Raw genomic sequence first — 12,058 nt, 5'->3', positions numbered from 1 at the left:
TTTTTTTGTTTGTTTCAAGTATAAAATATCCAGAAAGGAAAAATGAGTACCATTTTAACAAAAATTTAAAAGTACCTAATCTAACAAGACAGTTAATAATTATTTCTCAATATCTGCTATTAGTGTTACATGACCATCAGAAGCCAAAAAGTTATAAATAGGAATTTAAAAAAAAGTTTAGCCAGTCTCTTTCTAAATCCAATGTTGTAAAAGTAGACGATTCAATTTCCACAGAAAAAAGTGGTCAACAGTAGCACTAAAATTCATGTTTTCAGTTCATAAAGTGTTTTTTATAACTTTTATTATCTTCATATTCACAAACTGGAATCACACAGGAAGCATACACAATCATTAATTCAAAATCCCAATGAAGTTTTATGAAACACAGGACGCATGGAAAAAAACATTCATCTAACCAATGAAGACCAATAATTTATGGTCAACTATAATCATTTGCATTCATTTGAAATTAAAAATAACTGGAAATAGGTCCTAAGAGGAAAGAATTGCTCAGTCTACAAAATTTTAACTTAAGAGTAATCAGTTGCATTTTCCTTGTCTTTTGACAGCTAAATTAAAGGAAAGCAGTTTAAAGAACTAAAAACATTTTGGCTGCAAACATTTATTAACACACCAAGACGGATCATTTGGGGAAGATGTGGCGTTCCAACATGGTATGGCTACCTGAAGTGTAGTGCTACAGCACTAAAAACCCCTTGACTGTTAACGATAATCTCACCCTACAACACCATCAAACAGCAAAACTCTGCACAGGAGTTTACAATTTAAAAGATGTTTTCACACATTCTAGTATCTCATTTAATTCTTATATGAGGTAAATAAATACAGCAAATATTCAGATTTCAATTACAGATAAGGCAAGTGGTTGTGATTGTCTTTTGACTCTAGCCTACAGCTCTTTCTACTATACCATATTCTTTTAAAATCTGAGACAGATTTTTTTAGGAGCCAATATAGACAGTTCACTAGACAAATGTGTAAATGTTCCAAATTTTTTGAAAGACAAATTATAAAACTTTGGGACCGGCACTGTGGCACAGCAGGTTAAGCCACTGCCTGTGACACCAGGATCCCAGATGGGTGCCAGATTGAGACCCAGCTGGTCCACTGTGGATCCAACTCCCTGCTAATGTGCCTGGGAAAGCAGTGGAAGACAGCTCAAGTGCTTGGGCGTCTGCACCCACATGAGACCGGGAAGAAGTTCCTGGTTTTGGCCTGGCACAGCCCTGGTCATTGCAGCTATTTGGGGAGTGAACCAGCAGACGGAAGATCCCTGTCTCTCCTCCTCTCTCTGTAACTCTGCCTTTCTAAATAAAAAATCTTAAATATATATATATTCTGACCTAATCTTATATAAAGTACCTATTTACAGTCAACCATCCATTAATAAACCTTCCTTATTGAAGCCCCTTGGTTTTAAAATATTCCTACAACCACATAAGCAAAAGAATTAGTAAAAGGACTGGCTTTTATAAGTCCATTTTATCACACAAAATTATATCTCAAATAGTTTTTTTTGTTTCCCCTCTATAAGCATTCTAAGTTTTTCCAAATTCACTCAACTTAAGTGAACATTATTACAGCTTGCCTCCAAGAAGGCCCCATCTATCCCAGGCTCCCTGGATTCAAATCCATGTTTCAAGCCCCTCCCATTGAGTGTGGCTAGACTTGGTGACTAGCTTTTCACGGACAGCATGTTAAGAAACAAGTGACTTGGAGAGCAGATCATAAAAAACATGGTAACTTCATTCTTCTTCTCCCTGTAAGAGCACACGTAACTAGGGACTGAAGCTGCCTAGCAGTCATTCACGGCACTGAGTGAGCTCAGAAGCGACTCCTTCAGCTTTAGCCGAGTCTGCAGAGACTGCACAGCTTTGGCCAACAGCTTACCGCAACCTCATGAGACCCTGAGCCAACCTCCAAACCACTCCAGATTCCTATAAAGGGGCATACAGGAACTTCTGAGGGATGATTGAAATATTATCTTGAATTGTTAAAATTCCACTTATACAATTAAAGTGAGTGGATGCTATAATATATAAATTATACTTCAATTGCCATCGAACTGTTGAGATAAACAGATGAAGGGTTACATACAAAAAAAGTGTCATTCCTTAAGGAGCGAAGGGTCACTGGTGATGAAGCAGAGGCTACAGTGACAAACGACTACTATGAACTGACATGCCCTACACATTGTCCTAACTCTCTCTTTGCTCTGTCTGTCCATAGTCTTTTGCCTTTCAGGTGACGGCAATCCCATATTCCCAGTTGCTCTAGCCAAAAAGCTGGAGTCACTCTGAACTCCTCTCTCACTCACCACATCCATTCCATAAGCAAATCCGATTGCCTCTATCTCAAAATACATCCACCAGTAACTACTTACTCTACAGCTACCCGTCCTAGTCTCTCACCAAGATTACTGCAATAGCCAAACTGGGTCTCTCTGGTTCACCCTTGCTCTTATGGTTTATTAACCCAGCAGTTACTTAGTGATCCTGTCCAAACCTAATGGAGATCATTCATCTATCCAAATTCTGAAACCGCCTCCCATTTTATTCAGAATAAAAGTCCATGTCATTCCAATGGCTTATCCTGGTCACATAAAGTAGTTCCCACTTACCCCATGATCTCATCAACTACCTGCTCCTTTCCAGTCTACCCAGCCAAACTGCCCTGCTTGCTGTTCACCAAAGACAAGGTGCATGCTCCCACCATGGGGCCCTTACACTGGCTGTTCCTTTGTGTCATTGTTAACCTCCTTAAAGTCTCAGCTGAGACATTCTCTGCCCAGACCAGCCTATTTAAAAATCGCAAACATTCCTGCTCATTGATCACCCTCTATTTTACTCTAGTTTCCCTTTTTTTCATAGCTATTATCATTCTGTAACATACTGTATAACTTATTACCTGTATTGTCTTTTAGAAAAATCCTTTCCCCCCATAAAACAATCTGTAAGGCAGGACCTTTATTTTGTTCACAGATTATCTCAAGTGCTTATTAGGACAATGCTCAGTACACAATAATAGATGTTTAATAAGACTTTCTGGATGAATGAATCTTTTGAGTAACTCCCAGTACTGGGCTAAGCACTTTACATGCAGTATTTCAGTTAACCACTAGGGTACATCCTGAGAAGTATGCATTAACTTTATTTTACAACTGAGGACCTTAATCGTTAAACAACTCGCTCAAAATTACAGAGTAATAAATGAAGGACTTCACTCAATTACGCCTAATTCCAAAATCTTAACTTCTACAATTTTCTCAAAGTTGGGTATGAATAGGAAGAGAATGAAGCTGTTTCAGCAAGTAACTAGACTGAGAGAATACTGACGATGACACTGACTTGGAATCCAGTATAAGCAGAGTTAAATAACATTTGGAGAAGCTCCTTCAATTTTTTTTTTTTCTAGTCCTAGTCCTGTGGCGATGGAACAAAAATCTAACGGTTGTTAAGAAACAGAACATAAAAAAGGAAGAAGAGAAATGAGACCCCATGGTCTGAGCCCCTTGGGTAAGAAAACACAGAGTATCAGCTTTTCTCTAAATTCGATGGAGTACTTTATGCCAGTTATCCCAGTGTAACGCAGAAATATACCAGGAGTTTTTTGCCTTAATATCCTTTTTTCCCCTTCTTTATCCTGATACATCACAGGTATTGGCAAAATTATATTTGAGAAATATATGATCTATACATGAATAATTACAAATTTACATCTAAGGAAAAGATACTGCTTTCTATCAGTGTTACCATTCTTGGAACACAGCCACATTCATTTGTTTACATACTGTCCACAGCTCCTTTCACACTACACAGCAGAGTTCAGCAAGGCTTAGGACTGCGAAACTAAAAATACTTGTCCCTTTACAGAAAAAAAACTTTTAAAATCAATATTAACAAAACAAACTTTTATCATTTTTTCTGAGATCTGAAAATATGAGAGTAAAAGCCATCTAACATTTTCATTACTGTTGGTCATACAAGCATAATCAAAAATATCTCAATGGCTTATGTCTAGGAATAATGTAGTCATCAAACTAATGAACCCTAGCTTCTAACAGGGTTAACAAGACCTTTATTAGTTTTTAAATACTAGAAGGCTTCAGTAACATTGAAATGTCAATTATGAAGTCTTAAAATTGAGGGGAAAACAAATTTTTTTGGTTTATGTGTTTAGTATCTGAGCTACCACATTAAACAAACTTTAAGAAAGTGCTTAAACAAGGAAAATTTCTTTATTTAGTTACATATATGCATGAGACAAAAAACAACTCTACAATGATTTCTCAAGTTATTTTATATAAGAATTACCAAATAGTAAAATCTAGAATATTTGCTTTAATTTTCCAAGCAAACAAGCTAATACATGGAAAGCAAATTATTTATTAGTCATTTTTTAAAATCATGTAATCTATTTCCCCTCTCCCAATCCAAAGATTAGTTCATTACTTATAAAAAAATCAAGCCTAATTTCATTTTTAAAAACTTCTTTATATATATTTATATATATCATTAGACATTCTTTTACTAACACAAAAATCTATTTTTTTCAAAATATTTAGACATTTCTTATGTTTTGCGAATAAAGTAATAGGTTATAGGCTATTCATGACAACATTCAGAAAATTTAGGAAGTTGAGAGAAAGAAGTATGGAAACCAACCAAGGAAATAGGAGAAATACTGAATATAAAACTGAATCCAAAACAATTATTTTTTTCATTAAAAGTTTTATTTCAAGAAGCCAACTCCTTGACTTATTGATTAAGGATCAACTGATCAAAGATATTATTCATTAAAGTTCCACCAAAATAATGATACATTTAACTTAGATTTTAATATGGCTTAAACATTTCATCGACACTTTTCTTACATTTAACCTAAACCTGCTAACAAAGTTTGTAAAGCATCTTTCTGTTTTTGCAGAAACTTTTGCTCAAAAAAAATTTCCAAATTAAAGTTTTCATATTTTCTCAAAATTAAATTTGCTTTATTAACAGAATTAGAAAATCACCCATGGCTATTTCTAAATACTATTAATTGTTAAGCCTACAGAGCCATTTCCTATTTTTCTCTTAATTTCCTTTTTTTATAGAAGTATAATGACATATATTTTAGTAAACACAAAAAATTTCCTGTCACCATTCTTAAAAGAATTAAGTATTGAATATTAAATGTAGAAAAGCACATGTTAAGGATTAGAACTTTGTATGACAAATATTACACACATTAAATTAATAAGTGATATAAAAGTTTAACTGATTTTTAAAAACTGTATTACATCCTTACAACATGGAATGAAAACAAATCTGATCATGTATCTGTATTCAGACCTGTGATCTCTTTATTAAACTGGAAATCATTGGATAATCTCCAATAAAACAATCCACAGTATTTTCAATTGCAAAGAAACGTTTCCTACCTTGCCTGCTTCTCTTTCTAAGTCGACATACTCCCGGCTAGGTGTTTGTCGCTGTTCTCCCTGCCAGCTGGCCGGAAAAAACTGGAGAGACAGATTGGTTCCTGTGGCCACAAAAGCCTTTTAGAAAAATCAATACAAACAGGATCAGGAGCAGGACATTACATAAATTATGCAGGCAGTCATTTATTTTTACATCAGTTTATGTCTTAAGCCAGGCAGCACTGAGAATACTTAAAAGTAAAAAAACATGCACTCATCATTTTTCTTAAGTATTAAGTTACAAACATCTGATTCCATTTTGAGGACATTCTCCATTGGCTGCTTAAATATAAAATCAGACATAGAATCAATACTTTCTTTCAGGTCATTTTTTGCTGACGTTAGGATCTCACATTGCTAATGTCTAGCCAGAAGCTACTATCCTTGCATTTAAAAACTTACTTTTTTTTAAAGACTTATTTTTTATTTATTAGAAAGGCAGAGTTACAGAGAGAGGAGGAGAGACAGAGATCTATCTGCTGGTTCACTCCCAAAATGACCACAATGGCCTGGCCTGGGGCAGGCTGAAGCCAGGAGCCAGGAGTTTCTTCCAGGTCTCCCATGTGAATGCAGGGGCCCAAGCACTTGGGCCAACCTCTACTGCTTTCCCAGGAGCATTGCAGGGAGCTGGATAGAAGTGGAGCAGCCAGGTCTAGAATCGCGCCCATATGGGATGCCCCTATGGCTCAACCTGCTTTGCCACAACGGCCCCTAAAAATCTACATTTTTAAATATGAAAATCACTGAAGATCTAATGATTTTGAATTGTTAAAATGTATCACGACTTAATGTTTTATAAATGAGATATTTAATTTTTCTTGCTTTCCCTTGCTCAAAGAATCACTATATGGCGTGCGGTACATAAAAAAAAAGTAATGCAAAAGTGCATTATAGGTTTAGGCTTTAAAGCCCATGCTTAAAAAAAAAAAAAAAGACAATTGGGATTGTATCTCCCATGATAAACCACACATTAGCAAGTGATGTGACAGCACTTCTCTCTAAAACCTTCCATGATTTAAAAAAAATGCATGTTTTAAAATTTTACTTTAGGAGAACTGGATCTGACTACAACAAAGAGAAGATTATTTATCTGATATTTTTAAGATTCTGATGGTTCAGTTCAACAGACAGAACAATCTAAAACCATTTCAATAAAGTGTCATTCTATGTAGCCCCTGAGCAATTTAACTCCGTATTCCTCTAAGTGGAAAAAAAAATAACATTACTCATCTTCCCAAAGGAAAAACAGAAAGAAGTTAAAAGCATTCTTGGAAAAATATACTTTCCATCATCTAAACTCTTCTTTTCTGAAACTAGAGAAAGTTTTGTTTGGTATGTTACTAATTAAGTTACCATAATTTTGTTTCTAAGCAGTCTTCACCTAAAAGCAAGAGGCTCATACTTTGGGAAAAGTGCTTAAAGCCATCCGCTGATTCAGCTGTCCACTAGTTCCCCTGATGGTTAACAGCTTACTCTTTAGAGGTAAAACTTAAAACTTCCTATTTCTATTATTGGTGCTCTAGGTACATTTGTCAACCTTACTGCTAACCCTCTAGATTCCTCTGATGGCATTTCCCTCATCAACTGGGATACCCTTTCCTTGGTGGTGGCAGATAAGAGACCAGCCCAGGAATGACCCTGTGTCGACAGAGGCATGGCTCTTCAGCCTGGCATTCACCTAGCAGCAGATGCTTCCACCTCCATCTGCCCCAAGTCAGCTCTGGGCTAAGACACTCTGCAGAACCTATTACCTCACCTCCTGTTTGAACACCAACCTCAGAAGAGATTTCCTGCTTCATCACTTTATGCCCATTATCTCATCAAGATCCCTCTCTGAGACAGAAGTGATAAAAACAGATCATTCTAGAAAAGCATTTTCCAAATTTACTTGACTGTACAACTTTTTTTTAAAGCAATACCTACACATGTAAGAGTTGGGAAAATTTCTTTTCTACAACAAAACTGCTACGTTGATATTATAACTATATGTAAGATTTCCAGGTTGTCCTGAATATATTTTATACGTTTCACAAATTATAAAATGGCACACTTTGCCAAACTAATTCTTTTTACCATCCCATATATTCAGAATAAAAAACATACTCACAATATTAGTTTTCAATTCTCACACTGGAGTCACTATTTAGTATTGAAGACACACCTACCACTCTTACTATGACAAGAATTCCTAAGAGAAACACACCAGATTTGACCAAGCAGATTCTACCTGCCATTATAATCATTTTTTCTCATGTTAGGATAAAGAATTTGAGTTTTATAGGAGAGGTGACCACTGCAGCTCTAAAACCCTTCCGTAACCAAATGAGAAATAATGTTCTCATTAATCTCACTGACGTATGCACGTTAAAGAGATGTTCAAAATAAAAAGAGGATGGAAGGGCAACTGGGGCCACAGAAGTTAGGAATAGTTTTGAGAACTATGTATAATTCTTACCATTTATGGCTGCTGTCAAAATAGAGGCAAAATATTGTCTTTCCCACAACCAAATAGGTAGAAACCAAAGCATTTAAAAGTCATCAGATAAATTTCAGTCACTACATTAAATGATCTCTAAATTCAAATAATCAAGTACCTATAAGGCAAAGCACCTATTCCTAGAAAGGTATAGGCATAGTTAACGTGGTTTCCACCTTCTACAAGCTGAGGATCCTGTAACTTAAGGGGGGGGGGGGACGACAGTGAATTAAAGAGAAAAAACTAGAGATAGTTATATTATTCAATAAAAGGATGCATACGCAAATCATATGAAGAATTCAAATGTATCGCTTTCACCATTAGTACTCATAGGAAACTAAAAACATATTAAAATTTATGAGATCAGGTATTTGGAAAGTGTCTAATTCACCCTGAAAGGGAATTTATGACAAACACAAGTGACCTTTAACACTGGTACACATTACAGCAATATACATAATACAGCAATCCACATATACAACGGGAGGAATTAAAGCCCCAATTCATAATTACATGCAGCCAAGTGTGATATGACAGAAAACACTCTAGTAGCTATGCTTTACTAAGTTTCAAAAAAAACAAAAACAAAAACAAAAAAAACCAAAAAAAAACTCGGTAACGGTGGTACCTAGTCTCTCATCCATGACACTTCTATTTCAGTTACCTGCAGCAAATCCTTGGGGCTGATTGATAAATTGATAAATCCACCTTTGCAAAAAAGAAACCCAGGCAAAGGACAGAAGTCACTGGATCAACTAACAAATGACTTCTTTTTTCTGCCATTCCAGTATTTGTCACATATTTTAAGTATATAACTATCAGAGCTCCTGAAGAAACTTGGAACTGGGGCCGGCGCCACGGCTCACTAGGCTAATCCTCCGCCTAGCGGCGCCGGCACACCGGGTTCTAGTCCCGGTCGGGGCGCCGGATTCTGTCCCGGTTGCCCCTCTTCCAGGCCAGCTCTCTGCTATGGCCAGGGAGTGCAGTGGAGGATGGCCCAGGTGCTTGGGCCCTGCACCCCATGGGAGACCAGGAAAAGCACCTGGCTCCTGGCTCCTGCCATCGGATCAGCGCGGTGCGCCGGCTGCAGCGCGCCGGCCGCGGCGGCCATTGGAGGGTGAACCAGCGGCAAAGGAAGACCTTTCTCACTGTCCACTCTGCCTGTCAAAAAAAAAAAAAAAAAAGAAACTTGGAACTGAGCTAAAAGCTGGAGATTTGCTTTCATAGCATGCAGTACCAACGAAATATTCTAGAGCTCGGATGAAATTAACCGAATAACTTCCATCCGAACATAATTCTAAAACACCTCCAAATATCAAAATATTCTTTAAAAATAAATTTGACTCTGGTGGTAAAAAAGAAAGATTTTATGGCAGGCGAATTACACCTCAATAAAAATAAGCAACTAGATTACCCAGGGGGCGGGAGCAAATTTCCTAGTGTGTCTTCCTATTAACCCAAGTCCAACTGCACTGCGGCTTCGGGTCCGAGAGGAGCAACCGGACTCCACTCTCCAGAGCTTCAACTTTCTAAAAAAAAAATGCCCCCCACCTTTTTTTCTTCAGTTTCTTCCTACCGTTTCCTCATTAGCCCCTCTGAAAGGACCAACAGAAAAGCGATGACAGGAAGTAGGACACTTGGATTTTTTTTTTCTACTCAAGGTTTGATGGAGGCGAGGCACCTAATCTACCACCTGGGGGTTCCGCACGGCGACCCACTCACTTCCTTAGGAACTGCGGCACCCACGGGACGGGAGGGCTTCTCACTCCCCCGAGAGCAAAACGGCAGGACCCTTAGGGTCCCCCCACCCCACCCCCAAGCTCCCAATCGATCAGAACAATAGCTCCCACGGGAACAGATTCCTCCTCGGCTGCCCTGCCAGTGAGGCAGCCTCACCTCGGCGACAAGCCCCGCCGCTGAGACACGAACCGCCGCCGCCGGGAAGGAAGCCCCGCGCCCCCGGCCGCACCCCTGCCCGCTCAACCACCTCGCCCCGGCTCCGTGCGGCTCGCGGCGGGCCACGGGGTCGGCGGTCGCCGCGAGCCCCGGCCCGCCAGCGTCTGCTTTCGCATTTTGAATCCCGAGTAGGAAGTGAGACGGCGCCCGCTCAGTTCCGGGAGCCGCGGCGGCCGCGGCGCCGTCCGGAACCCGCCCGGGCCGCGCGGCCCCCGCGCAACAAGTGCCCCGCGCGCGCCTCGGGGCCGGCGCCCGCCCCCGCGCGCCCCGGCCCCGCCGACTTACGATCTCCGAGCGGCCGTCGCGGCAGGCGTTCTGGAAGCGCGCCTGGCGCTCCTCGTGCGGCCGGTCCCTGAAGCCCGTGTACTTGATCTGCAAGGCAGAGACGGCCCGAAATCAGGAGCCAAATCCGCGGAGCCCGCCCGCCCCGCGCGGCGCCGATAAGGCCAAGCACAGTCTGCGGGCAGACGGCCGCCCGGCGAGATTGCCCGTCCGCGGGCGCGCTGGCCCGAGCTGCCCGGGACCGCGCCGCCCAAACTTTTCTCCGCCCGGGCCCACTCGGGGCGCGCCGAGGCCTCCGCAGCGCGCGCCCCCGCCAGCCCTCCCTCCTCACCTCACATTCGCGGCTTAGCTTCCTGAAGAACTCCTCGTTCTCGAACTTGCTTCTCTGGTCGGGCACGACTCGCGGCATCTTCCCGCCCTGAGGCCGTGCCGGCCGGCCGGGCTCGGGGCTTGCGCGGACACCCGCTGGCCGGCTGCGCGCTGACCGACTGACCGCCCACCCGCGGCGCCCGGACTCCCGCTTCTCTTTGTTTCAGGCGCCCGCCCGCGTGGGCTCCCGCTCCGGGGAGTCTGGGTGCCGCCGCCCGCTGGAGCCCAGCCCACGCCGCCGCCGCCGCCGCCGCCGCCGCCTCAGCCGTTGCCTACCGCCCGCGCAGACCCAGCTCTCGCCGCCCCCGGCCGCCGCCGCCGCCACTTCCTCTCGCCGCCCACCTCGCTCTCTCGGCTGCCCGCCCCGCCCCCGCCGGCCCCACCCCTCCTCCTCGCGCGCCCGCCCGCCTCAAACTCCAGCAAACAAGACGCACCATTCACAACTCCGCGGCCCACGCCGCGCATGCGCCGCCAGCCAGCCTGCGGGGTGGATGGGCTGCGGCTAGCCCAGGTCCCTCCCGCAGCGCCGCGCTGTTCCACCTGGGTGTCCGCTGGCCGCTCAGTGTGAACTGCCCTGTGGGGGTCTGCCTGGCCCTCCCGGGTGCGGCCTTAGCCGGCCTTTTTGTCCGCCCTCTCCTCAGCCATCTGGAACTTCTGGGCTCACCCGCCGCGGAGAGTAACCCTAGGCTGTCTACTGAATCCGAAGAAACCCAAGTCCTTGGGGACTTTGTGTCCCCGGATCGATGGCGAGGGGTTTAGGTTGTGTACCTTGAAGGCCAAAGGGGAAAACAAACCAAAGAAACCAACTGAATCATTGTGGGAAGGTCGTGGCGGTTGGAGTAAGATGGATCCCATTCAGTCTCCCCCGCCTGCTCCTTGCCTTCCAAACTGGCCAGCTAAGCCTCAGTTCCCTTACTTCCAAAATGCAGACACGAATTAGTTCGCAGTGTTAGTGTGAGAGCCTTTGTTTGGGTCTAGCATGTAACGGGTGCTCAATTTAAGTTTCTTAAGATAAGCTGGGTGATAGTTATAACTCATTGCCAGTCCTCATATTTACCCAAATGTACACTCAAGTCCTAAAAAATAAGATCCATAAATTCTAGGGAAGTTATGTATCCAAACTGGAGAAAAGTTCCACAGGAGGTTTATGGCAGAGCTTGACTCAGAGTTGGTCCTTAATAATCCTCATTCTTGAAACTCCAGCTTGACAAGAACACAGTTCACGGATGACAAAAACGTACTGTGAGGATCCACCTGAACCCAGCGATGAGTGCCAAGATCAGCTGGTAATGTCTGCTTGAATGCAGGATTTGGCAGAATTTTCCATCCCTGTCCAGTCAAATCTCGTTTTTACAGATAGTGGGACTGAGCGAGGATGACTAGCTGTCTTGGTTTACCAGAGACCGTTTGGTTTTAGCAATGAAAGTCTGCCATCCTGGGAAGCCATTCATTCATTCCCCTGCAAACCAGAATGGTTGGTCATCCAAAGAATG

The 12,058-nt window shown here is 42.4% G+C and overlaps 1 protein-coding gene across 4 annotated transcripts in view; it reads right to left on the bottom strand.

Moving 5' to 3' along the window:
- Positions 1-10,931, bottom strand: part of CBFB (core-binding factor subunit beta) — a 64,394-nt gene extending 53,463 nt beyond the window's left edge. For 2 of the 4 annotated variants that reach the window (XM_070062591.2, XM_051847191.3), the window contains exons 1-3: positions 10,528-10,839; positions 10,200-10,286; positions 5,444-5,560 (exon numbers count right to left, since the gene is read on the bottom strand). In XM_070062591.2, coding sequence (XP_069918692.1) covers positions 5,444-5,560; positions 10,200-10,286; positions 10,528-10,605 — 282 coding nt within the window. In that variant the 5' untranslated portion in view covers positions 10,606-10,839. Of the gene's footprint in view, positions 1-5,443; positions 5,561-10,199; positions 10,287-10,527 lie in introns of all 4 variants that reach the window. The other 2 variants (XM_089320212.1, XM_070062592.2) reach the window with 2 other exon arrangements.
- Positions 10,932-12,058: the final 1,127 nt, after the last annotated feature.

The sequence above is a fragment of the Oryctolagus cuniculus genome, chromosome 18 (genome assembly GCF_051225735.1).
Source record: "Oryctolagus cuniculus isolate XC-2025 breed Fujian yellow rabbit chromosome 18, ASM5122573v1, whole genome shotgun sequence".
Classification (NCBI taxonomy): Eukaryota; Metazoa; Chordata; class Mammalia; order Lagomorpha; family Leporidae; genus Oryctolagus; species Oryctolagus cuniculus.
This window is presented reverse-complemented; position numbering and strand designations above follow the sequence as displayed.